The 27,166-nt window shown below is 37.1% G+C and overlaps 1 protein-coding gene across 5 annotated transcripts in view; it reads left to right on the top strand.

The window, feature by feature from the left end:
- ank3b (ankyrin 3b) overlaps nucleotides 1–27,166 on the top strand; it is a gene marked incomplete at its 3' end in the record, with an annotated part of 169,839 nt that overhangs the window by 24,470 nt on the left and 118,203 nt on the right. The window contains exon 1 of one of the 5 annotated variants that reach the window (XM_082151441.1): nucleotides 4,472–5,488. The exons of 2 other annotated variants lie outside the window; for them this stretch is intronic. In XM_082151441.1, the coding sequence (XP_082007567.1) occupies nucleotides 5,423–5,488 (66 nt within the window). In that variant the 5' untranslated portion in view covers nucleotides 4,472–5,422. Of the gene's footprint in view, nucleotides 1–4,471; nucleotides 5,489–27,166 lie in introns of those variants that run through there. 2 more of the 5 variants (XM_082151463.1, XM_082151458.1) reach the window with 2 other exon arrangements.

Raw genomic sequence — 27,166 nt, 5'->3', positions numbered from 1 at the left:
ATAAAAACAGTTTTAAGATTTTACCAGTTGAAACACTTTTTTCGGTGACATAACAAAACATTTATATACCATGTAGTCTCACTTCCTCAATTCTTGCCGGTACCGATACTAATTCTGTCATAACCGATAATGGCCCATATTAAAATTCTATGCTATTTTTGCCTAAATAAACTAAAATTAGCCTTTTTATGTGCAAGTGAATTTAAGCATCACATCGTTGTAATGTACAGTGTGAAAAAATTTATATTCATTTAGAGATTTTCTGTTACATTTAACAGTGTATTAAATTATTATTATTTTTTCAAAATGAAAAGAGTGTTAGATGATTCCAAAGGTGATCTAAATGTAAAAATAAAAAAGACCATGCACAACTAAATATCCAAAAAACTGATACATTAAAACATCTCTAATATTAATAATTGTGCCATGCTCTGTCCCAACAAATTGAAATTATTGTTTGTTGTAATTGTTAGCATGTCACATACTGTCAATAGTGCATGTGTAACCTATATTAAACCTTGAACATTCCTTTTAGTATATAATAACTTATCTCTAATTACCTGTTTATTATGCTTGCAACAATCATTTTATCACAATATGCACATAATGGAAACTTGTGTCTTGTAGGAACAGTGAAAGAGGAGGTTGGGTTCAGTAAGTCTCAGTTTTGTCACCTTTTGTTAAGTGTGACGCTGTGCTTCTGTTGCCAGATTGAATTAAGGGAGAGAAACTGCACTACTAGTGGAGTAATTTCGTTTGTTACTGAGACTTCTTAGGTTTGGTGGATGAGAGCCACCAATAGCAAACCACAACCATCCAATCTATTCCCAATGGACAAAATAAAATCCTGCCCAACTTTTGTTCATGTTCAAGAAGCCGTTTCACTCGGATATACAATAGGGAAGAAAAGACAATCGCAACTTCCGTTTCATGACAACTTTAAAGGGGTCCTTGATTACGATTTCACTTTTCTAACTTTAGTTAGTGTCTGCAAAGTTACGACGCTCAAAGTTCAATGCAAAGGGAGATATTTTATTTTACAGAAATCATTTTTTAATGACTACAACAAACGGCTGGTAGGGACTACACCAAGCTTCTTCCTGAGTCTGTGACATCACAAACCCAAAAATTTACATAAACCCCGCCCTCGGGAACACGCAACAAAGGGGGTGAGACCCTTTTGGGCTGCTTTAGAGAAGAGGAAGAGTTGTTGTCGCTGTTTTTTACAATCCAGAAAATGTGTGTCATAAGAATGCCGAACTTAGAGAGGTAGAAATTTCTTTTTAACACTGTTCCTGAACATTATAACCTCAACGTTTGTCTGTGCGCTGCACATTTTACGGAGAACAGCTTCCAGAAGAGAGTACAATGCAGGCTATACTCACAAAAGCTTCTCTTGTAAGACGTAGCCATTTCCATTTTGTCTGGACAATCTGTTGTTTATGGATCACAACTTGTTATTATTTGTAGTTGTGTTTTCTATTAACAGTTCCAATTATAAGCTTTATGTAATTGCTATAGCTATGATGTAAACGAAGGGCAGAGCTTTGCCTCCGCTCGGCTGATAACTAACATTACAATATTGATGTATTGTTTACTTTAGCTTTTGTAAGCTCTTGCTTTTGTAATCAAATGTGATTCAATGGTGGATAACATCGTATCTAAACATACGACTCTGAAACGTCCTGTGAAATCCGTGCTTGAAAGGTCTGTGCTTGAAATCCGTTCTGCATGATCATTAGAGTTGTCAGGGTCTGAATCGGGCTCGAAATGGTTTGAGATTTACGCCATCTTTAAAATTTACATCTGAAGAGAGCTTGCGGTTATGAAGGGCCGCCACATTTCCCGAACACACACTAAGCGCTGCCAGTCACTACAAAATGGGCCAGCTAACCAATTTCAGCACATTTTGTATTTCGGAATGAGGGGCTTCATCGAAAACTACGCTGTCAACCCAACTTGGGAGAGAGGAACTGTAATAATGTCAAATATTTGAAAAATAACCCCAAAAACAAAATCAATACTTTGTAAAAGGGCATAATAGGACCCCTTTAAGGCCTGAAGAGTAAAGCTTTCCTTTTCTTTATATGATGGAATATTGTACATACATATCAAGCAATCAATGACAGACATAGGTTTTTTAATTCAATATCATAGTGCCAAATGTAATGAAGACATAAATTTGATTTTAACATAAGGATCTCTACATATCTGTGATCTCTATATAGACAGGGTGGTATTGTTTATGTCATACCATTACATTTCCAGCAGAGGACAGACTAGAGAGGCTTTTCTTTGATATGTGTTTTCATTTTAAATCATAATGGACATACAGCTACATAAACACTCAGCACTCTGAAATGGTTAATATTCATGGAGATGGGGACCACAAACCAGAAAGAGAAGACAGTTGCTGTAGCTCTCCGTTACAAACTCACTCATAAAGAATGAATCCATTGTTATAGGTTCAGATCACATTTGTGGTGTTCTTGAATAGTAAATGGTGCTGCACTCAGAGGAGAGACAGCGATGAGTAGGTAATTGTTCAGCATTATTCAAATGGTGACTGTTTTTGTAATCGCACCAGCATTTTGACAGCCTAAGTGATGTCTAAGCAAAATGTTGTGCAATATAAACAGCCCACATTATACTTTCTCTACATCTCCATCCTTTTAACTTCTTATCACATGCTGTGCAACTGGAAAATTGGATCACATGATGCTTAGCAGCTTCCATGCTGGTTCCTCTCTGGAGGTTGAGTAAGCTGTGCAGTTTATTGTTCTCTGGCCAGAGGCGTTGCACAGACACTCCAGCTAAGCGTTCCCTTCCTTCATTCACTGCTGGTGTAATAGAGCACAACAGTATGGAGGCTGACAGTAAAAATCACTATCATTGTTTCTATTGAGGAATCTATTTTTACCTTGAGCTCGGAGGTTGTTAGGCAATAATAGATGCTTCTAGAAGCCACAAGTCAATGTGATTTTTGCACGGATTCGTGCAATCGATAATTGCCTAATTTCCTTTGTTGAACTACACTACCCATTGTCCTGAAGAGAGAATCAGAGAATTTGCTGGTAATTGTGTCAAAAACTTTTGTGTGTAATATACTTTATTCTAAAATAAATGAGCTCTTAATTGATCATGATGACTTAATCAATAATCAATGGCTGTCAGTCAATAGTTTTACATTATGCTCAATATATCGGTTATCGGCAGGGTTATTATAGTTAACTAAAGATAAAACAATTTAAAAAAAAAACACTTTTGTTACTCCAAATAAAACTTCATCTAACAACATTTGTAGGTAATAAAACTAAATAAACTAGTAATAAAAACTATATAGTAGATTAAAAAAAAGACAAAAGACAAAAACACAACAAAATTATACCTTCTAAATCTAAAAATAAAAACGAACTGAAAATATTAATAAAAACTCTAATAGTATCTCAATTATGCTACTGATAACACTGCTTATCAGCCAATATTAGTTGTTTAATTTGTTGTAATTAGTCGAATTTTTTACTATTTTTACATCTGGTTAGTCTTTAATTATACTGATCATTTATTAACACTGCATCTGTAGAATAAAATTTATACCTCATATTTAATATTTATTTTTTCACATTTCAAATTCATGTGTTTTAAAGTATAGAATTTAAATCTGAGGATTTAATTTCAAAACTTTTATTAATATTTTATTATCAATATTTAACTGATATTTATTATAAAATTATTTACACTAAATGTAAAGGTGTAAATGTAATTTATACAAAATAAATTTTTTTCGTAATGTACATTATAATGTTGTGATGCCTACATTTACATGTAGCATTTACTGTACAATTGAAGATCTACATTTTTTGATTTTTATTTGTAATTTATTTTATGTTGGTTTATCAACCAAAACGTCAAAATAATTATTGAAATTGAAATATTATTGCATCACTAGCCACGTTTCCATTACCCTTCATACTGCGCAAATTAAAATGGAAATGGAAACGCGTCAATTTCGCAAAAACTCCCATTTATCGCAAAAAAGTTTTTACGCTCGCATGAGGAGGTTTTTCAGGCAATTTGAAAAATAAACATTTCACAAAACTGCAATGGAAACAGTTTTTGCGCATTTACATGTCACCTGACGTAGATGACTGACGCGTATGTTTGGACAGAATACGAGACGGAGTTCTTTATTAAATTCATGTACGAAAAAAGAATTACAGCAATAATGGATTCTAAACCTCAAATAAATGCCACAATCAAGACCTCGAAGCAGATATGAGGGAGAAACACCCAGAAACACCTCAAATGTGTCGCTCACAAGTATAATAAGGGTCGTTCCTTACCATTAATGCTTGGAAAACACACATACATCTCCTTCGATTAATAATAATGGCCAGTGCAGTGGCTGGGATATAGTACATAAACCTACCAACGTCCGTTGCCATGGATTTTGGAATGATTTTTCATTTCGCAATAGATTTTTGTCGACATTTAGAAAAAATCGCAAAAGTTTTGCGAAAATATGTTATGGAAACGCGCCTACTATCTTTTATAGTACTGGGATTTTTTTATTAGGCTAAATCATGGCATACAACTCTTTATTGAGGATTCGTTTGAGATACTTACTGTATATCGACAAAATGAAAGAGACTTGCGTTACCAAGGCCGGTGAAAAGGTGTATGGTCACTGTTGCACTCTTTTGTTACTTCTTTGTGAGAAGCATTGCCACATAAAGGAGATCATGTACTACTGACCAGTAACCTGATCCCGCTAGGTTTTGTCTGTCAACTCTTCTTATACTGGCATTTCACTAATGGCCAAGCTCAGAGACAGCGGGTGTGCAATTTCTATCAGCAGGCGTTAATCAACTATTAATTAACCATTTCTTCCAGCCTGTGTTCAGTTCACCCCTCTTATTTGTACGGGGGTTTCTCCATGGCAATTGCTTCATTTTTGCGCTCCTTCTCCACCGCCCTCTTTCTCCACTCCCCTCTCTCTCTCTCTCTCTCCCTCCCTCTCGATGTTTGGCTGCTAGGGAAGAGCGAGAGTCTCCATCAGCACCATTCACTCTGTGAGAGGAGCACCAGTGAATCAGTATACCCAACTGTGTTGGTCAGGGAGAAGTGGGCAGCTGGGTCAGAAGAACCAGCCCACGGATCTCTCTACCCACTTCAATAAAAGCTCCAGTGGTTTCTCCTCCCCCGTCTCCCTCACAGTGACCTGTGGCGCGTGTAGGAACTGGCACCAACCAAAACATCCAAGCCGCTCAAGTGCTGTTTGGACTGAGTTGTTTGAGTGCGTGTTGACAATCAAGAACAAGAGGGCACCAGGTATTAGAGCGGCTTGCTTCTCATGGACTCTTCTGTAGTTCTCTCTTTGCTCTCTCAATGTTGGATTAAATGAAAGGATCTTTTGTACAAGATGAGCGAAGACGCCAAGGAAAAAGGGACCGGCAAGCAAGCGCTACGCAAGAAGAAGAGCAAAAAGGTAACAAGAAAACTGCTTTAACAGCGATTTCTTTTTCAGGAAAATGCTCAAGGCTTGTTTAAATCCTCCTTTTATTGCATTTAGAAGTGTTAATGGTGGTTGTCTGTGTTTGAAAGCATTAGGCTGAGGTCTGGAGGAAGCTTCTCTTTTGTTCTAGAGCGACTGAAGGGGTGTGTTCAGTGTGGCATGGTTTTGTTTTGAAGGGATTTGACAGTGCACTTTTAGGGGGAAAACAACATAGACTCTGAAACAGGTTCTTCTCTTTGTTTGGAGTTTTCCACAGGTGTTAGTTTTGATTATAGGAAAAATATTAATAAAAAGTCTTGCATATATCAGATCCGATTATCTATATATATTTTTTTATATAATATTTTTTTAATGTTTAAAGAACTGAAACCTTTGTAATCATTGATCAGACCTTTTAAAATGTTTTTTGTTTTTTTTTACCTGATGTCATTATATTGATTTTGTCATATTAAATCATTTTTGGTTTTATTATTTTAGATAAAACATTTTATAAAACAGTGTACATATTTAAAATATATTTGCATTTATACATTTTTCAATGACTTTACTTTTATAATGACTAAGATATGAAGACCGTATATTACACATTTCAATTCAGTCCTGTTTCTTTGTATACATCCTCTGGACAGATGTTTTCTATGTCTGTCTCTCTCTCTTGTTCTCTTTCTTTCCCTCCACCCACTCCGTCTATTCTCTGCACGAGCTGTATAATCTACTTAATTGCAGCCATTCAGATGCATTGGCAGAAGCTGTATATCTGAGTCAGCGCTGGGTGGTACTAGCTACGGGTCAGCTCTTTTGGCTTTACAAATGTTTGCTTCAAATGATTCTGAGAATTTGAGGAATTCCCTCTTATTCTGTGTAACTGGTGCAATTGTTTTATGTTGTGAAAGGCAGCATTTAATAAATTAAAAGATATCATCATTCTAATCAGAAATGAAATATGTGCGCGTGCGTTTGCCAAATGCTCTGACGGCTCCGTCTCTCTCTGTCCCAACCTGTTGCTGTGCGCACTGGGAATGTGTGGCAGCAACAAGGAAAAATAAGAGAAATTATGAAACCTATTGTGTATTTTTTTTTTTTATCTGAACATGTTTATTTTACTATAATGCTTGTTGATAGTGGGCAATATGAGTAAAAACGTGTAGAAATTTTGGTAACGCTATTCTACCATGACGTATTTAGATGTTATGTGTAGTCACTATAGTAATAACAGTAAATCATGCATAAGTACAAGTAACTAAACCTAAACCAAACCCTAACCCTATAGTAAGTACATAGTTAGTTAATATTGCAAAATACTTATTAGTGTAATAACACTGTAACAATGCTTCTTTAAAATAAAAAAAGCGTAATCAACTAATCTCCCTTTTACAATAAGTTCTTTCTCAGTTTGACTTGTTTGGGACTGTTCTGTGCATTTTCATATTACTCCATGTTTTCTTAAACCTTACATGTAACTTATATAATGCAACCAAACCTGACCATTGAAAGCTGCATATGTATATACAGTATATATATATATATATATATATATATATATATATATATATATATGCACTGTAAACTACATTATAAACAATATAGCAGAAGTTTTCATTTTCTTGCCCTCATGTCATTACAGACCTGTTTGGCTTTTCAATGTTTTTTTGTGTATACAAAATAAAAGTCAACAGGGTCCATTTTTTTTTAAACTCGGTTGACTTTCATTGTATGAGAGTGACATTAAATATTCCATTTTAATGTTCCCTGAAACTTGGGACTTCACCAAAATTATAACATAATATTAATACTTTAATTTTTAATCAGCCTAGTCGATGTGGTTACCTAGAACCCTCAGCAAGAGCATACGGGGGTTGAATGGGCCCTTTTAAGGATTAATTGGTGTTCATGGCGACACAGAGGACATGAACCTTTGCAGGGGTTTGTCTTTGTGCGCTGGTTTGTATTGTTAGAGCTCAATAGAGCAGGAAATCAGACTGCGTGCAGGTTTGTCAAAGCTCATTTTCTGGTTAGACCCGTCCCTGTCAATGACTATTATTCTTTACCACTGATTTGGAGAAACAAAAGATGGAAAAACAGTTAGAGACTTTTTGTCATGACAAATACCTAGATAGAAAACAAACAAAGCAGCGTTGGATGGATATTTTTCTGGGTAATGAGTTGAACCTAATCAGGAGAAAATAAAAACCCATGTATACATCTGATATTGTTGCCAACTTTAACTCATCGATGGCTGTTTGACAATGTAAATGTATTGGATATAGACTGAACAGAGTATGACAGTGTGGACAGACGGTCCACACATTTGATGTGCAATGTGAACAAAGCCTCTTTCACTATCTTTCTCTGGCTATCCGTAACTGTAATTCAAATGTAGCAATATAATTTTTATTTCAGACAGTCAACATGGCTGGTCGCCCCTCCCCTCATGTTAGTGGAGAGAAAATGGCCGTGCGGTACTGATCCAGATCATAATCAGAGGAACACAGAAAGCCGGAGACAGGCTAAAAGAGTGTGTTAGATGAGTTGCTAGCGCAGGCTTATCCACAAGAGATGCTTTCTTTGGTGGCTGTCGGATTGAGACTTTCAACACAAAGCTATTAACACATGTCATTTCCCTTTCACTGCTCCCAAGTCAAGGAGACCCCGACAGTAAACCATGGGGGGAGTTTTCGGGTCATTGCCTGTGAATAAGCATGCATCTTAGAGAGAGATAGAGAGAGAGAGAGAGAGAGAGAGAGAGAGCTGTCTGGGCACTAGGGAACCTGAAACATTGGCAGGTGTGTGTAATGGGTGTCGCCATGGCAACCGAAGGCCTACTGAGGAACGGAGGAAGCTGTCGTTTAGATGACTGAGCCGGGAATTCCTGCTGATAGCACAAGGAACGTCTGTTTTTTGGCTATATTTAGCATTTCCAATGCAAATGTTTGTAGCAGCATCACTGCTGTTGCTTTGTTGTATTTATTGTCTAAACCACCCCTTTCAATCCAATCAAATGTATTTCGGAACGAGCTCAATTGGGTTCATGCAAACAGCTGGGCGGCACAGTGGCTTAGTGGGTAGCACTGTTGCTTCACAGCAAGAGGGTCCTTGGTTTGACTCCTGGCTGGAGTCCTTTTTGGGTGCTCCGGTTTCCCCCACAATAAAAAACACACACAAAAAACACATGCAGTATACTGTAGGTAAATTGGAGACGCTAAATTTTCCGTAGATGTGAATGCCTATGTGTGTGTGTGAGTCAACAGCCATGTAATGGGAGGGTTGGGGAAAGACCTGGAAACCTTCCCCGGAAAAAATCATTGCCAAGAAAATTCATGGTCAGATTCTTGCGTATGGCAAGAGATTGTCATAGAATTACCAAGAGTCGGATACGACTGACATGGTTAAGAGAGAAAGAGAGAGAGAGAGACCAAAATAGCTAGTGTACAAACAGTGTCTCAAAAGAAGTTTACAAGATTCTCGACTCACAATTGATTTCAGAGATTAGCATTAGCATTTTGCAATACTCACAATACTCTAATAAGCATAAAAATACAAATCAGATACATTTTTTTTAAAGTACATTTTGAATAATATTTTGAAATATTTTGCTTTTAAAATAATTAATATAATATATTTGAACATTAAATTAATAGTTTATTTTCAATCCACTTTTTTTTTTGCTTCATTCGTCATCTTGGATTTGTTTTATTGAGTTCATTGCAATGTAATAGGGGATTGCCTTTTCTGTGAAGGATATATGCTATACTACCTTAGAATTAGGCCAAAAGAAGGAGTCGTAGAAGGTAGCATATTAGCCTGTGCATTAGAAGTGTGCTTTTGATGCCTTAATATCCCACCCTCTTAGGGAGCTCACTAGGTCTTGGAACAGAGCCAATATGTCTTCTTTTGGTATGCTTCCACTTCGCATAATTTGCTGAGATCATTACAACTTTCAAAATATGGGTGAAGGCACCTCTTCCACAAGCACTTAACCAATGCATAACCATAAATCTAGTTTTCTTTCTTTCCTCTTCTGTTCTGCCGATTGATTTCTGCTCTGGCTGTGTACTATTCGTATCAATTGTTCCGCCTGTCCATAAGGCATATAAACTTTTTCAAAACTTTTGAAACAGCTTTTTCAAGCCAACATTCAAATAATTTTTTTTCTTGAAAGAACATTCCTTTTAATTATGTTTTCTTCAAATTACAATTCTGCATCCTGTTTGCACCTCAATTCAAATTCAGAAATTGAAAAGGCATTCTCCCATTCAATTCTGAATGACGCACTACCCGTCCAATGGTGCATGCAACATTCTGTAAAATGCCACTGGAATATGATAAGTCCTTGACCTCAACTCATATTACGCGTTCACAGTTATGGCAGCATAGTGCAAATCAACACTCTCCTCCAGAACAGCAGAACAAGCTGACAGCTGGGTTCATTCAGGATTTGAACCCAGGACCTCTCACACTCAGTCAACCAGAATCATACCTTTACCTAGACCAATGAGCCAACAGTACCTTATTTGATCAAAAATACAGTTAAACAGCTAAATTGTTCCTGTGATGGCGAAGCAGATTTTTTTTTGCAGCTATTACTCCAGTCTTCAGTGTCACATGATCCTTCAGAAATCATTCTAATATGCTGATTTGATTCCATATAGGACTCAAACAGAAGAGGTTCTTCAATGTCAGTGTCACATTGATTTGATACACTGTTTTCAACATGCTGTTTGTAACTAAAGCCTGGGTCACTATTTTGAAATAAGATTTTCATTGCTGTGAAATGATCTTCATGTCTAGAATGTGCTATAGGGCTACTGTAAACAAGATTGAAAAGAAACCCTTGCTGATAGAAGCTGGGGCTAAATGACTCATACTTCCTGTGAACCTCAGCATGACCCCATGCAAGGTTGACATTTACAGTGTAGTTGAAAGCTAATCTGGATCTGCCACTCTAATTGGAGAATCATTCAGGAAGTGAGCCTTGGCAAGTCCCAGCCGACGATGTGGAAAGTACAGGAAGTTCTGGGCTTCCACAGATGCCACACATACTGTCCAGTCAAAGACACTTGGAAAGAGTCTCATAACCCAAATTTGGTTGGAACAACAGAATTAATCAATAGTAACATATCGTAACCTATTTTCTTATTGACCAATCTCAAAGAATTGCATACTTAATCAAATTCAAGCTTGAGACATGATGGCAAATGCAGCGTTATCCCAGCAGTCAAAGGAAAATTAGACTCTTTATCTTTATGTTGTCAAATGGTACTCTGGAGCATCTCTTGCTTTTTACAGAGGATGAATCATATTTCAACACCTTGGAAATTGGTTTCTATTCTGTAATGGCAGATTCTCTGTAGCTACTGTTTTCTTATATCACCATTTACTGTGGAGCTTCACTTTTGAACACATTTAATGCTTTTAGTCCTATGTCAAGCTTGGCTAGTTAATATTAACTTAGAGAAAAGGGTACCAATTAGAATCAAAAGTTTTGCTTTGAAAATAAGGTTGACTTTGCAACAGGACGTAATTCCTGTTTTGATGAAGCTTCTCTCATGTCTGACTTTGAGACTCAAAACAAGCAGAATGGACAGTGGCAATAAATATGTATTCAATCATCATTGCAACCTTGGAGAGTATTTGCTTGAGAATTTTTTGGTAATTATGCAATTGCAGGCACTAGTCAGCAATTGTATCGGTTTTCAAATAAAAATAGAGTTTACAAGAATGAACTGGCCTAAAATGACTGTATAAGCCTAAAACAAGAAAATAAAACATTTAAATCCTAAATTCACAGCATCCAGTTGGGTAAACTGGTAAAACCCACCATTATAATGTCAATGACAGCTACGCTTCATAACTTTTCATTTTGGGGTTTTGTCATGTCCCCCAGTACTAGTACTGTGTTGCATATACCCTTACGAAAAAGAAGTTTATTCAAGTGTGCTATTAGTAAACTTCTTCTAAACTAAAAATAAGCATATTTTCAGTCTACTTTTTATGTACTAGTCAGAAATATACTGTACTTTATGTACTTCTCAGAAATATACCTAAAATTCAGAATTTTTTGTGCAGTCCATTGGTAGTGTACATAGGAATTTACTTCATTTACTCTTTCCCAGCCATTGACTGAATTTTCTAGCTATCCATGTTTTCACTGTTATGGTAGGTGGCGCTATTACACATCTTCTGAAATAGTACAGAATCTCCAGATCAAAACGCAGGTGAAGAAGAAGAATCAAGTGATAGAAGTTTGTAAAATGCGAATGTAAAACAACGTGATTATCAAACATTAAACGGCATATAAGTTCAAAACTGCCTAACGATTCTGAATGAAATGTCGACCCTGGAAGGGTTACGACTGGGAAGCTTTGGGGTTTTGATGGACTTGATCTACTCCATCTATGTTTTGATCATTGTTCTGAATCTCATCTGGATGTACAGTAGTCTTTGACAAAAATGTGATTTTCTCAGCTTTTTGTTTAAAATGTTGCTTTTTTAATAAAATGTACCCACATTCAAGTGTTGATAAAAAAGAATGCATGAAGCTAGAATAAAATGTTTTTAAAATGGAGTTAAATTAAGTTAAAGGTATATTTCAAGTGTAAAAAATGTATACCTATATAGGAACACAATAGTATAGTTAAAGTGCAAAAATAGTATATAGATAGTAAACTATAAGTAAGATGTTATGTTCACTTAAAGTAAACTTACAAGTATACGTGCAGTATATTCAATTCAATTAAAAAAATCTTTGCATTTCTTGTAAAATATCCTGTTGAAACTTCTTAGATGACTTAAGAAACATGAGGATTGATTTTGGAGTTGAGACCTTTTTCATGCAAAGCCCATGCTAAGGTCTTTAGACAGGATATTGCACTGGAAATTGAACAAACAGTCATTTGTATGTCTTTCAACCTGATATAGACAAAATAATTCTTGATATTAATCAAAGGCATATGACATTAATACGATTCAGAAGTGAATCATCTAATGCATTCTCAGACATCACTCCAGATAGCTGATCAATACCTGTCATTCAGGGCGTTCTTTCAGACTCTGTGACAATGGAGGGTTCAGCTACAAAGCATAATATAGGCTACAGTGTGCCTTGCTGGGGGAAGTACGACCAGCCTCTCACTGTGGAGTAGATCATAGGCGTCTTTGTCTAGAGCCATGGCTTTCTTAGGAATTATGTTACAAGCAGAATGGCGGAAAAAGATGTTGTGCCTTGAAAACCTGGTGGTTGTTGGCCCTCATTTCCAGCATTTCTGCAACTTCCAGCCAATATTTTGCTCTCTTTTGTTGGGGTAACTATAAAACATCCCCAGCAAACTGTGGCTTTCCAGATTTTGATCCTGTAATCCTAGTTGGAATGTCCAGCGGAAGGCACGACAGAACTTGGCCTCAAGCGTTCTGTTTCCCAGGCTCTCTGATATCTGTGGAACCTGATACTTTCATCACAGTTGAGAGACCAACGAGAATCTGGAGGAATACTCGATAGTTTTAATGCACTCTGGGTTTCCCAGGCTTCAGGAAATGCTGTTTTAATAGCAAAGGTAACAGAAGACCTGTGGAAAACCACCTGAGACCTTAAATAGTGGTAATCCAGCCAAACCAAACCATGTGCCTGTTTTATCATCATGCAGTACAGCAAATTGTTTTACATTTGCTTTCTTCCATTCCCCCCCCCACTTTTTTACTTCTCTATATTCCAAATAATGCTTTGACCTAAATGGGAACTGATTAGTTTGAAATATTTTTTTTCTAATTGAGGGAATGCTGGAGTAAACCTAAAGTGATAATATAATCTCTTTAAGCCATAACTTGAAGTTTGAGAGTAGCAACATCTTTAAATACCTGGCGCAATAAAGTTATTGCATGAGTTATAGTCAGATTGCTCATTTTGTCAAACCATATTGAGTTCTGCTGAGGCCAACAGTGTTCCTAATGCTGAATTTGGCTAAGGATCATGAGGACAGAATGAAGCTGCAGTGCTTCTCTGGCCTGATCACTGAGTTAAATCAGCAGGTCCAAATTTCATAACAAATTTCTGCTATAACAGCAGACTTCACTGCCAAAAGACATTGTTCCACGGATGTTACTCAAATATCTAGAAAGTGCAGGACTTATTTAAAAAAATGTTTTACAGTATTAACACTTTTTTAACCTACAAGATTGAAAATAAATACAAAGCTTTTAATAGTGCTTCAATGTTCTGGGTGGTTGAAGGAACTTTGTTGCTGTGGTCTGTAGCGTCTTTGGTTGGTTGATAGGTGGTTGGTAGGGTGTTCTGGGTGGTTGTCAGGCCTTTAGATGATTGCTCACTGTACCTGAAATACCTTTTTTTGGGGTAATTTAGGGATGTTTACCTCAACTGTAAAGAAACTAAGTAATTTGTAGAAGTGTTATTGACATTATGCTAGAGCAATGGGTATGTGGGGTAAATTAAACTGCACGTCTGGGCCACTCATTCAAACAGAGACACGCAGAACATGCAGGATTCATATTTAAATAGTTTTACTCTCATGCCCAGATGCGTTCTCAGGTACCGATATTTGGCACCGACTGATTTCATGTGAATCGGTACTCAATATACTGACTTAATTCGGACGGTGCCATTAAAAATACAGAGTTCAGTACCAACCCTACTAGGCAGTTGCTAGAGGGTTCTGGATGGTTGCTAAGGCTTTGCTAGATGGCTGTTCAGTGGTTGCCAGGGCATTGCTTGGCAGTTACTAGAGTGTTCTGGCTTGTTGATAGGTGGTTTGTAGGGTGTTCTGGGTGGTTGCTTGCTGGTTATTGCTAAGCAGTTGCTAGGTGGTTGCTAGAGTGTTCTGGGTGGTTGTTAAATTTTTTTTAGGTGATTCCTTCAGTCTTTTGGTTTGGTTGGCCCACACTAAAATATTTTTTAAATCTCAGACCACAAACATGACGATATAAAAATCATAGATTTAAGAGTTTTGTTCCTATAGTGTGTGTGTGGAGAGCCGCGATGTGACTGCAAGACAACACATTACCAGATTCCATTCACAAACAACCAGATTCTCTGCTGGGAACACAGGAAATCTTGCAAAATATCTTACGGTCAAATCAAATGCAACTTTAGAATAAACATAGATGGCAGACGACAGGCAAGAAGAAATGGCGAAAATAGTGTTTGAACTGCTTCCATCTTCCCTTAGCTCGCTTTCTGATTTGGTATAGTTTTGTTCAATGTGAAAATATCCAGACTGCGTGCGCGTTTGTCCTCGGGGTTCCCCCCACAAAGCAGGATTTCTGATAATGTTGAATATTTACGATTTGAGATCGGTGCGGCCCCGACATTCTTCAGAGCAGATTCATGCACTCTTAACAAATCTCACACCACAGGAAAATCTGATAAGAGAATCAGTAGAACCATCAAGATAATCGGGACTTTAACTAGGATTGTCGGAAGGGGAGAATTGGGCCCAAAACCTGCCCGATTATCTTCTAGTGTATGGGTCCCTTTAGTCTTAACATGACTCAACATGAGGTATCGTTCATGTCTGTAGCGCAAACAAGACAAGTGTCAGAGGTTAATACTAAGCATTAGGGGTTTGTTCAAATGGCTAACCCTAAATATGAACAATAATGATGATTGCGCAGCATACCTTAACAAACACAACTAACTATGGAGGACAGCCTGGTTTTTACCCTGCTTGTTCCTGCTTGGTCTAGCATTTGGGTTTGTGCCGCTGTAAATGTCAGGGGTTGGATGGCTGGCCTTCTCTTCTCCTTCTCTCTTCTGGAAAGATAAGACCATACAACCAAGTGCCATTTTGAAGAAACTCTCTTGAGAACGCTAACAGAGACTGGCACAGCTCTCTTTATCTGCACATATGTGTGAGTGTGTGTCTGAATGTGAGGACCAGACATGTCTGTCAGACTGCACTGCTTTCACCACAGGTCTCACTGAGAAGTTGTTATGTCTGCTCTCTCTGGCAGAAAATGAGAGGTTATATTTAGCACAAAAATAAAGGCAGTAACTGTTTACTGTATATAGCAGTTAATACCAATAGACAATTTTTTTGCAAGTAGGCTCAAGAGCATTGTTAGGGTGCTGACTAGCAGAACATAATTGCAACTGTAAATCTGATTGTCGGCACTTCCTTCTGCCTTGATGTTTTACAATGTGTTTAATTGGAAATCGTACTCTATTGGTCTACCAAACTATTGGTATCACCACCAACATGCAACCTCAATTCACTGTCAGTCTGAAGCATGTATATATATCTTAGCATTAGCGTAGCTTGAAGTAGCCTATCTATTACAGAAAGAAGCACACACACATACTGTGCAGTCAATACTCCCTTATATTACTTTCAGTCTTAATACACAACATCCTTCAAGACACTGAAGCTCCAGTGCACCTAACAAAATAAAAAGCCTCTCTATGCTAGTTAAGTGCTGTGTCTGTATCTGTGTGTAGCCTTTCAAATCAAGGTAATGCTAACTGACTAAGCATTAGTTCAGTGTGCTTGATGTGCAGAATGAGCCCTACACTGTGTCCACACTGTAAGGGAACAACAAAACTCGAATTCTTCCAATATATCAGTCAATACTAATGCCAGTGAAATTTCAAAATTCACAATACCACAGCAGTAACTATAAGTACAAATTTAGAAATTACAAAACAACAACAATTGGAATGTCATGTAAAATAAAACTATTTTACTTGCTGTTAAATATTATATAAACCTATTCTTATTTAAATTGTAATTATTGGCCTTGTCTTCAATTCATGATATAGCCTAATACAATAAAACTGATTCAGTGTTGTCAGGGTTTGACTGAGAATCCTGTAATTAAAATGATCTCTCTTTTGTTACTTTAGGTCTAAATTTCTGTGCATGTTTGATAGTCGAGGACTTTTTAAAACTAACTTAAAACATGCTACTGAACTATCAATTCATGTGAGTAGTTGATTAATATTAATGACATAGACAACAACAGGTCTGCTAAGCTGCATTTACCCTAAAGGGCCTAATGCATGAATTTTTTGACCCACTTCTTTACATTCACTTAAGACAGCCCGACAGTGGTTACATTAATATCTCATTTTCACCAAGAAGTGCATCAGTTGTTTGCTGAGACGCCTTTTGTATCAATCAGAATAAATTCATTCTGATTGATGAATCTGAATGTAGTTTACATGAATGCTAAATAAAGTGATCGGGTTGATGTTCGCGTTTATATGTCACAAGCTACTTTTACACTGTTACCCACACCCCGATTTTTACCCCCTGAAACCAGGGAACCCCCTCGGAACACGATTGGCCTAGTTTTGGCCGTGATTGGGCTGGTTTTGAATAGCAATTGGGCTGGAATTGTTACACAAACCTGCCACCTCTGAAGTGCATTAACACAAGGATGTGCACAGATACGCATGAGAGTGCTTGAAAGTAGCTGTCTGTTAGTTGGTACTACTGATACTATAGGAAACTGTTATCATTACTGTTTTTAAATTGTGGTATTGACTTGTTAACAAACTATCCTAGTATAATCAATGAAGTTGTCATGCTCTGGCAGTGTTAACAGACTCATTGATTGTACAGAATTAATTTTAGTTTGCTGTGTGGCACATCTTTGCTCTCAGTCAAGCAAGGTGTCAAGACATCACTTGTGTTCACTGATCTAACAAAATTTTGTTTAGTCAGTCCCTCATTTGTTTGTTTTGTTTAAATGTAGGAACACTAGGGCTCTGGGTCATGTAGATATGGACAGAAAGAGGTTTGCACAGAGCCGAAATGAAGGTGATGTAATAGTGAAGAGGAATGCTAGTGAGTCAGAATATGGAAAGTGATCTGAATTATAGTCACAGTAGAAATATAATGGTTTTATTGTATTTATCTAGTCAAAAAAGAACAGTTCACCCAAAAATGACTATTCTGTAATAAATAACTCATCTTCATGTTCCAAACCTGTATAAAAACCTATTACTTTTCTTACTATATGTAAAACTCAAAAGTAGATATTTAGCAGAATGTTCATGCTGCTCTTTTCCATATAGTTACAATGAACATGGGATATTATTTGCAAAAAGGACAAAAAGCACCATAAACATCATAAAAAGTAGTCTATATAAAACCCATGAGCTAATTTCAAAGTTTTCTGAAGTTATATGATGTTTTTTTATAAAAAAAAACTAAAAAAAAACTTAAAGCACATGTATCTATAAAAGGTTTTTGTTTGGTGCATTTATGTTTTGTGCCAGCTGAGACCGGTATCTCCCATGGTGAGCGGGCCGAACCATCATGTCTCTGAGACATGTTTGGTAAAATAGCCCTTCTGCCTGCTGGAGGTGCCCCGTCTGTCCCGGGCACAGCACTCCTCCTGAGCGCCTCCGTCACACACCTGCGGGGGTCACATTCCACGCCAAGCTCACAGATCTGGTTCTTAGTGGAGCAACTTCTTGGATGTTTCTGAAGGGTTGTGTTGAAATGAGTTTAATATTTAGAGGTTTGTTCAAAGGTACAAGTGTAGTGCATCTGAAGTGGCGTTTAGGTATATTCACACAGACTGTTTGATGCAGCACAGAGGTGGCATGAATATGAATGAAAAATGAGATGATACTCTAAATATGAAACAATAACCACCAGTGGTTGGTGGCAAGTCACTCTTGTAACGAGTGAGTCATTCACCCATTCATTCAACCGATTCATTCATATGGGGCTGATTCATTCCGGAACAAAGAAAGTGACCGTCTTTATGAATGGTTCACTGAATCATTGGCTCACTCATTCAGTAATGAAACGCCACTGTGTGTTGCCTGGAGACAATGTTTGGAACTATTTTCATTGGCGAAACTGAGCAAAAACAGACAATATTGAGAATATTGCGTCTAAAATGTAACACAATATTATATATATATCATATGATGTTGTTAAGTGGTCACAGTGGCGTTTCATCAGAAGGAGCTGTTTTTCCCAAATATCTGCAAATGTGATATTGATTTTATACAACAGTTCAATAAACAAAGACAGCTGAATACCAATCTCTTCCGTGAGCACTTAACCTTATAGAAAAAAATAAAAAAATAAGTTTTCTTTCCCTTTGAAACATCACTTATCAGGCTTATGCTACTCTGAATAATACCTGAACTTCGTATTTTGAGCACTTCTTGCGTTGTTGTTGCTTTTGCCTCTTTATGATGACTCGCTGAACTTAGTCCTAATTTGTAAGTCGCTTTGGACAAAGGCGTCTGCTAAATGACTAAATGTAAATGTAAACAAGAAATTTATATTGTGAGTTACCAACATTTTATATATATTGTCTGTTTTTTTTTAATATTTTGCCAACGAAAATAGTTGCAAAGAAAGCCTCAATAGAACCGTTGGGTTTATTGTTAGTTCATGTTCAGGTCTGTTAAATAATATTAACAGATACAACTTTTAATTTAAATAATGTATTAGTCAATTTTAAAATTAGGATGAATCAATGTAACTTTAGTTTTTATTTTGATTATGTAAATTACTCAAAGGTTGGTTTGGACGCTGTAGCAGGGCCTCACGCTAGTAAATTCATCCAATAATCCACAGTTAACTTCCTCCAGGCTTTATATTTTAGTCACAGTTACAGTTATATGTGGGTGTGAGCAGCTCCTTATCTGAGAGCAGTATTAATGTGGGCGATTACATGCAATGTCTAACAAATCCGTATCGTTGTCTGCGTGTCACACTACAGCAATGTATGGACATGCACTTAAACTTCATTATGCTTTATTTAGGAAATTTGATCATCAGTTACAGTATAAGGATTAGTCTTGGGATTAGTCCCAGTGTCTGGAGAGCATGCTGAGAGTCTGGAAGATGAAGCGTTAATGCTGTGTTTTCAACGTCCCATTTCCCAGATCTGAGATAATGAAAGAGTATGGATGGGGCCTGTAAATGTTGGCTGCTAGAACATCTCTGACTCGACAGCTATTTCCTCCACTGCTCCCCATTCGCCACACACACACACACACACACACACACACACACACACACACACACACACACACACACACACACACACACACACACACACACACACACACACACACACACACACACACACACACACACACACACACACACATACATCCGAGTTTTTACATGGAGTGAGGGGAGGGTGTGTGAGAGTAGAGACCCAGACATTAGCCCATTTCACACAGTAATCCCAGTAAATTACCGTAAAATTACCAGAATAACTTTACCGGCAAATGCAAAAATATGCCGTTCACACAAGCAATGGCATTCTGGCTTTTTACCATTAAGAGACCATTCACACATCAGCAGCAAAATACCGGTAAATTCTGTTATGTCAGTCATCGGGAAATGATCTTTAAACGCTGCACCGTAGTCTTCATTCGCCAGTGTGAGGAGAAACTCTTTCTGTCGTTTTCTATCTGTTCAATTTGACAACAATTTTTTTACTTCTGAGGGACAGGCGTAAGGATATTATCACACAGCATGCGTTTTTTATCTTAAAGTTTTTTATTTTATCTGATAAATGAAAAAAAGGCGAACACACGAAGTTCTCAAACACGAACACAAAGACTGTCAAAGATATCCATCTAGTGCATATTTACATAGAAACCTATTTAAAAGCAGCAGAGCTTACTGTAAACAGCGTGGAGTAATCATGGCATCTCCATAAAACTTTATGATTGCCCAAAGCAGACTTTAAGCGCATCCGATTTACTGGTAGGCTATTTAAAAAAATAGTCCTGTTCACACATGATCTCTTTTTACAGTAATTTACCAGTAATTTATCAATAAAGACTGAATGTGTGAAAGGGGCTATTAATTATGTTTTTTAAGTACACCCAGACGTTGATTACGTATTATAATGTATTAAAATTAGTGTTCACCACTAAGGCCCATTGAATGAATTGTTACATGTATAAAATAATGACAATCTAAATAAAGAATAAAATAGAAAAACTATATAAATAGAAAATAGAAAATAGAAAAAAACATTTCAATATTTATTATGTGTAAATGATGTGATTTGTATTTCCGAAAATATTATAAAATTTTACCACAGCTGTGGCGTCATTTCCACTTTGACCAACAATTTTGTCCATAATAAAGATGAACAAAAATAAATGTACTTAACCAAGTACGTGTGATGTGTGGAAGAAATGGAGAAATCAGAGTAAATATCACTTGTGAACAGATTATTTTTATTGATCATCATTTCCAATCAAGCTGCAATTTTCTCAAATTATACATAAAGTACAGTATCACGTAATTGTGTCCACAGGACCAAAAACAGCTAGCCTGTAGGTATAGAAACATCCAAACTTTCCTAAACAAACAAACAAGCAAACGAAAGCTATTATTGAATTATTATTCCATTTTTCTACAATGGGTCTCTGAGGGTTAACTAAAGAAGCATCAAAAACGAGATCTGTGTTTGTGTTGATGGGCATACATGAAAGAATTAGAGTGTGAGAGTATGGTGTGAGAAATGGGTCAAATCCATGTTCACCTCCTCTCCATACCCTCTCATCATCATCATCTCTCTCTCTCTTCAGGCTCTATAACTCAGTTATGAACATCTGCCTCTCTCCTCCCTGAAGCTGCCACATGTCGTGTTACCATGACAGCAGAGGTGTCATTGGTGTAATTTGTAGCAGTCTTGAGGCTGGATCCACAGGCTGGGATGTTCGTGTGAACATGTGGCGTGTTGTTTTGTAGAGGCCTTAGCACAGCTCAGTGGAAGTTAGGCATCTGTAACAAACAATAAGCCATGTGATTTTACCAAGATTAAGGGTTGTTGATTAGACATAAAGCAACAACAGCAATATGGCAGTGTTCTATAATTCGTAAAATCACATTACACAACAGTTATTTTCAGCGTTCCTAGTGTACTGAACCATCTGTATCACTCTGCTTGTTTAGTTACTCTTTCTGCAAGTTGCATCATTACACCAGTAGGTGGTGACAAATGACTCTTTATGAGAGAGTCATTGAATCATTAAGCAGAGGCTTAATTCAAAATAGCATACTACTTTTACCATTTATTTCATATATACATTTTTTTTCAAATAGTATGCCTATGCTTTTCCAAATTCAGCACAATTTAGGCAGAAACAAAACAAATCTTTATGTGTGAGACACTGAATCATTCATTCATCTAATTTGTTCGTAAACACTAATTAATTTAGTAACAAAGCAAATTACTGCCATGTCCGAAAATCGCATATTATCTGAGTAGGTAGGCCTACTTCTTTTGAATAAGTAATAACTTTGTGACCATTAAAAAATATTTTCTATGAATGCGTGTAGTTTCGATGTAATCAGGACTCACTGCATTTATTATGTTGTCACTGTCATGTGACCTACAAGCTTCAGTTGCATCACTTCACTGCCATTCATAAATCCTCTTCTGTGGCCTCATGAGATGGTAAAGTGTTCATTGGATGTGCACTTCAGAATCTCACTGAAAGTAGTAGGCTATCTGGGCACTTTTTGCCTACTGTTTAATGAGTCCAGTTGAACATTCTACTGTTTTTGTTGTTGTTTTTTTGCTGTTTTTCACACATAGTAGGGAAGTAGGCATGTTCAGATGCAGCCACCGATTTGAGTGAGTCACTAAATCATTTAATCAACTGATTTGTTCAAACACATTCATTCTGGAATGCCATTATTGTGTTGCTCAGAGACACCGCAGTTTAGACTCTGCTTTTGGCTTTGTTTGGGACTGCGTTCATTGGTGGAGCAAAAATAAGCGAAATATTTTGTCTAAAATGTAAGTTACCCAATATTAACGTCTTGTTTATTGAACTTTTGTGTTTGATGCCAATCCTAAATGTATGTTTTTGCCATCCAAAAAGTAATGGCGCACCTCAAGCTTTACGATTTGACAAACACATACATTGTGGGATGAGTTATGTCATAGTTCACTTAGGGTTACGAAAACTATATTACGCTAATATACACAGATCAATAACGTTGTTAACAATAACGCGCACTGCAGTTATGCCTTTTGCCATTTTACATGTCGATTTTATAGTTAATTTTTTTGGAGTAAACTTCTCCATTCTCATTTAATTAGAATGATTATTAAAGCTTTAGTTTGTCTTTGGTTAGTTTGGTACCAAGAGCGATAACTACAATGCATTGCTAACTATATTAGCATCCATTCCAACAATATAAGTTATTCCAACAATATTCTCTGTGTCATTCTCATTATATCTGTGATGCAAATTCCTAATTTCACTGGGAATGATTATAAAATCTTTATAGATTTAGTTATCACTATCGTCCTTTGTGTGAACAGCCTTTAGGGGTTTGTATCCTTAATTATGAGTCGCAGTGATGCTACCCTAGCAAATAACGCAAATTACCGACAGTAGCATTACGTTATAAAACAATCTTGGATTTTTAGCCTTAGATATTGCATGGATGGCAGTGATTATAAAAGGCGCTATGTTTTTGTGTATATGCAGCGTTGCCTGTGGAGAGGTTCACGGTTTGAGTCTGTGTGTGTGTGTGTGTGTGTGTGTGTGTGCTGTTCTATTTGTAGCTGCTGTGTGCTCATGTCAGTTGCCTAGGAGATCCTTGGCGGAGTCCCAGCAGGGTAGTGGATCTGACCTCGCCCATGGAGCAGAGATACTGAGAGAGCCGGGCATATCCGTCTAGTGTACGTGTTCTTCCGCAACATCCGTCCCCCTCCTGGGAGTTCCTGTTCTGTGACACACACCCAGACACCTGCTCTCCTTGGAGACACGAGAGCGAAGCGCCCCCTGAGCTTGCGTTTACAGGCTAATGCCTACTTAACTCCATGTTAAGTTGTTTATCTCCTTACGGTGTGTCCTGGTACCATGATCACTCTATGTTTATAAGTGAGCTGTGTCCTGTATATACACACACCCCTATGTACTATACACCAACCTACACACCTCACTCACCCCAGATGTGTGACAGTGCTTCACAGCAAACTCAGTCATGTAAGGGCTTGTGATGAGAGATGGTAAGTCATTTCAAATGGGTTAAATATTAGTAGAGATGTTTGCTGGCTGCGTTTGTGGTTGGGATGTAGGCTAATTTATTTATGTTTCAGTGAGAAAACTTTTAGGCTAATATGGGATATAGAGCAATTGTTAACTAATAGATGCTTGTAGTAGAGACTTGCTTCATGATGCAAGAATAAAATGGTCAGCTGATCTGGGATTTGAATGATTGTTGCTGATTCTGGCAAAATGCAAATATTTATAATGCATTTAATGAGATGGAAATAAGATGTGCATTAATTTTGATGAATGAACATTACTTTCACAGTATGTTTATGTAAAATTTTGTACAAAAGAGTAGTTTATCTATTGACAAGAGTCATCAGTAGATTTTAGAAAGGACATCTACTGTTAATCATTAATAGACTGATCATCTCAAAACAGTTAAATATCACCTAATGTTTTAGCCTGAGTGATATATCAGTCTATTACTACTTATATGCTAAGGATTGTGTATGTACAAGGTTGCAACAGTTGGCTTATCCACATTGACTTTCCGGAAAAGTCAAAACTCACCTTTGAACCACCATTGGTCCATTGCGAATACGCTGTAGGTTGGCTCTGTGGCTCCGCCTTCTTTGACTTGGTCATCCGCATACAAAACATGAACACATGCTTTATACCCTGCTTTACAGTTGAAAATAAAGTGGTTATTCTAATTAAAAGAGACACTGACACTGTTTTGTCATGTTTAATACTGTAAATCTATTGTATAAAGTGCTATATAAATACAAGTGACGTGACTTGACTGGAGATCCGAATTGCAGATCTTGTGCAAACATATCCACATCGCTGTGATCACATGCTTTCTTAACTGCTGTTTTCTCACCGCCGTCATATTGCTGTTTATTTTGCTATTGAGAGGAAAGCACAGAGCACATATTTACATATTCACCAAACGCAGCTGTCAGCAGCGTCCAGATGTTTGGAAATAATATACCTCTGGTCACATATTTAGAACTTCTTTTTACCCCTAGGCAAAGAACGAAAAAGAACTTTGCCATGAGTATATCAGGCTTTTTAAGGGTGGGCCACCCAGAACACACTAGAAAAAACGCATAGCAATGCCCTAGCGACAACCCACTACATTCTGGCATTGAGGAAGTGAGTTTTGCACCGGCAAGCACCATTCACATTTTCTTCAGAACATGAACAAATTTAATTTATTTTTGCTATTATGTTTGGTGCAGCTAGGGTGTGTAAATTGCTTACAGCAGCTCTAAGGTATTCTTCTTAACTGCAGATACAGATCATTCAGTATAGTTGCATATGTAATTAATAAGCAAAAGAAGATTATTTTGCTCGATTTTCAAGAGAACATTTCAGAAAGTTCTCAGGCTGACACAGCACATGCTTTATTTCTTCAGTGCACATTATGTTCTCAAACTGTAAAGAACAGAACACCGTTATGACATTCATTCTTTTCAGAGCGGTGCTGTAGATTAGTTATGGATCATATATCTGTTAACCATTCACTCTAATGTTATGTTGAGAGTTTTCTGTCTTTAAGTCCCAGAGACTTATTTCAAAATAGCCCCTTTTTCACTTTGAAATTCTTTTAAAACACATTTGACAGTATTATGAAGCTTTTATCACAAAGACGTTCACTTTTCAGCGATCCATAGTAACGTTGGGAATGAGGGAGTGAGTGAGGTATAGTAAGCACTTATTTCTGTTATAGCTGCCAAATGCCTTTCGACTGAAAGCAGAAATCATAAGAGCAGCTTTTGATATTGCTGTTGGGTTCGGTGAGGTGTGACAGGAGGGCATGTTACTGTACCTGTGCTGAAGTCTCCAAAGTGGACATGAACACATAAGCACTTCTGCACTGCTGTTTCACTGACTATCACATATCTGAGTGTGTGAGTTTTTAATATCTCATTCATTTCTCATTTTTGACTCCAAGGCTCCCAATATTTGAAGGCTCTTCTATCTAGGCTGATATGTACTTCTACTGTTGAAAAAAAAAAAAAAAAAAAAAAAAAAAGATATATATATATATATATATATATATATATATATATATATATATATATATATATATATATATATATATATATATATATATAATGTCCGTTTATTGCTGTACATTTTTAGCATTTTATTTATTTATATATATTTATATATATATATATTTTTTTTTTTATTGAATTTCTTTCAGTTGTCTTTTTATTTCTCAAAAGGAATTTAGGAGAAACATCTGAGAGAAAGTTGATCAATAAAATGAAATAAAGCTCATAAAGAGCAACTTTCAGCATAAGTTACCTACATCGCCTTAATTATAAATTATTCCTAAAGTTATTTCTTGATAAATAAATAAATAAACATAAAAATCGTCATTTTGCGTCATCAGAGACTACAGCCAGTAGAAGGAGCTAGTCCCGCTGTTTTCAACCCATAGGAGATGGGATCTCACGGTAAAATGGTGTCTTTTCAGTTTCGAGTCAACTAGTAGCCAAGTTGTATCATTTCTTACGATACTACCCTCTGTAACCGGTAGGCGTGGCTTGGCAGTGGCCTCGTAGGGCAGCGAAGCAAGTGCATTCTGGGAGTTGTTGTCTTTCATCCACATGAGCCAAAAATACATTTTCTGGCTTTTCTCAGTCTAGAAGGCACCAACTTCTAAAATAATTTCACATTTCTACTACATAAATGACTCAATTTATATACACATTCATCTTTCCAGTGGTGAAATATCCCTTTAAGTTGCACTTTTGGAAATACTTGATGCAACACAATTACATTGTGAAATATGATCCTGGCAGGTGATATTTTGGCACTGTAGGACTTTGGCTTGTCTGTAATGGATGCATGGGAAAAGTCTGGAGAGAAAGAAGGGGTCACGTGTGTGTTAAAGGCTGCCTGGGTGTTGACATGAACAGAGATTCGAGGCTATGATGGGGTGTTTGATACGTTATGTGATCGGACATGACAGCAGAGAGTGAGGGTGACGGCTAACTGCTAACACACACACATGCTCCTCTGTCCATGTGACAGTCATGCTCCCTCAACAGAGGGACTCAAGTGACACCAGTTATTCAGTACCTTAGTAATACCACGGTACTACCATCTGATACCATCATTAAACATATCCCTCAGGCTTCAGGAAGCTTATTCACTACACAACACAGTTCTGAGGTCCAGTGCGCCTACATCAGCGGATTAGCCGAGTGTTTCATTCATTTGGCTTTTTAGCTAATCTAGCTGTATTGGGTGTTAGCTCAGCACCAATGTTGGATCACATTCCCTTTTAGCCAGCAATATAAATCTTTGCTTGATAGATATACTTTGTTACACTGCCTTTGTTAGTGATGGCACACATTTCAACTAGTGTTTTGGAAAGCTGCCACACTAGAGCCTGACAGCAAAGCAGCTTTATGTGCTGCAGTTTAATGTCTATAGATGCATATATATACATATACATACATACATACATAAAGTGCTGTGCTGATGTATGGAGGACAGTGATTCTGTTATGTCTTATGGGTATCTTAACTTGTATTCTTGAGTTCCTGGGCAACCAACATAGCAACAGACTAAAAGCTACTCAGAACAAGCATTTACTGAACATACCATTTACTGAAGAAGCAAAGCTGGGTGAACTGTTATCGGCAAATAGCTTTTCTTATTTTGTG

The sequence above is a fragment of the Leuciscus leuciscus genome, assembly GCF_965113295.1.
Source record: "Leuciscus leuciscus genome assembly, chromosome: 21".
NCBI lineage: Eukaryota > Metazoa > Chordata > Actinopteri > Cypriniformes > Leuciscidae > Leuciscus > Leuciscus leuciscus.
This window is presented reverse-complemented; position numbering and strand designations above follow the sequence as displayed.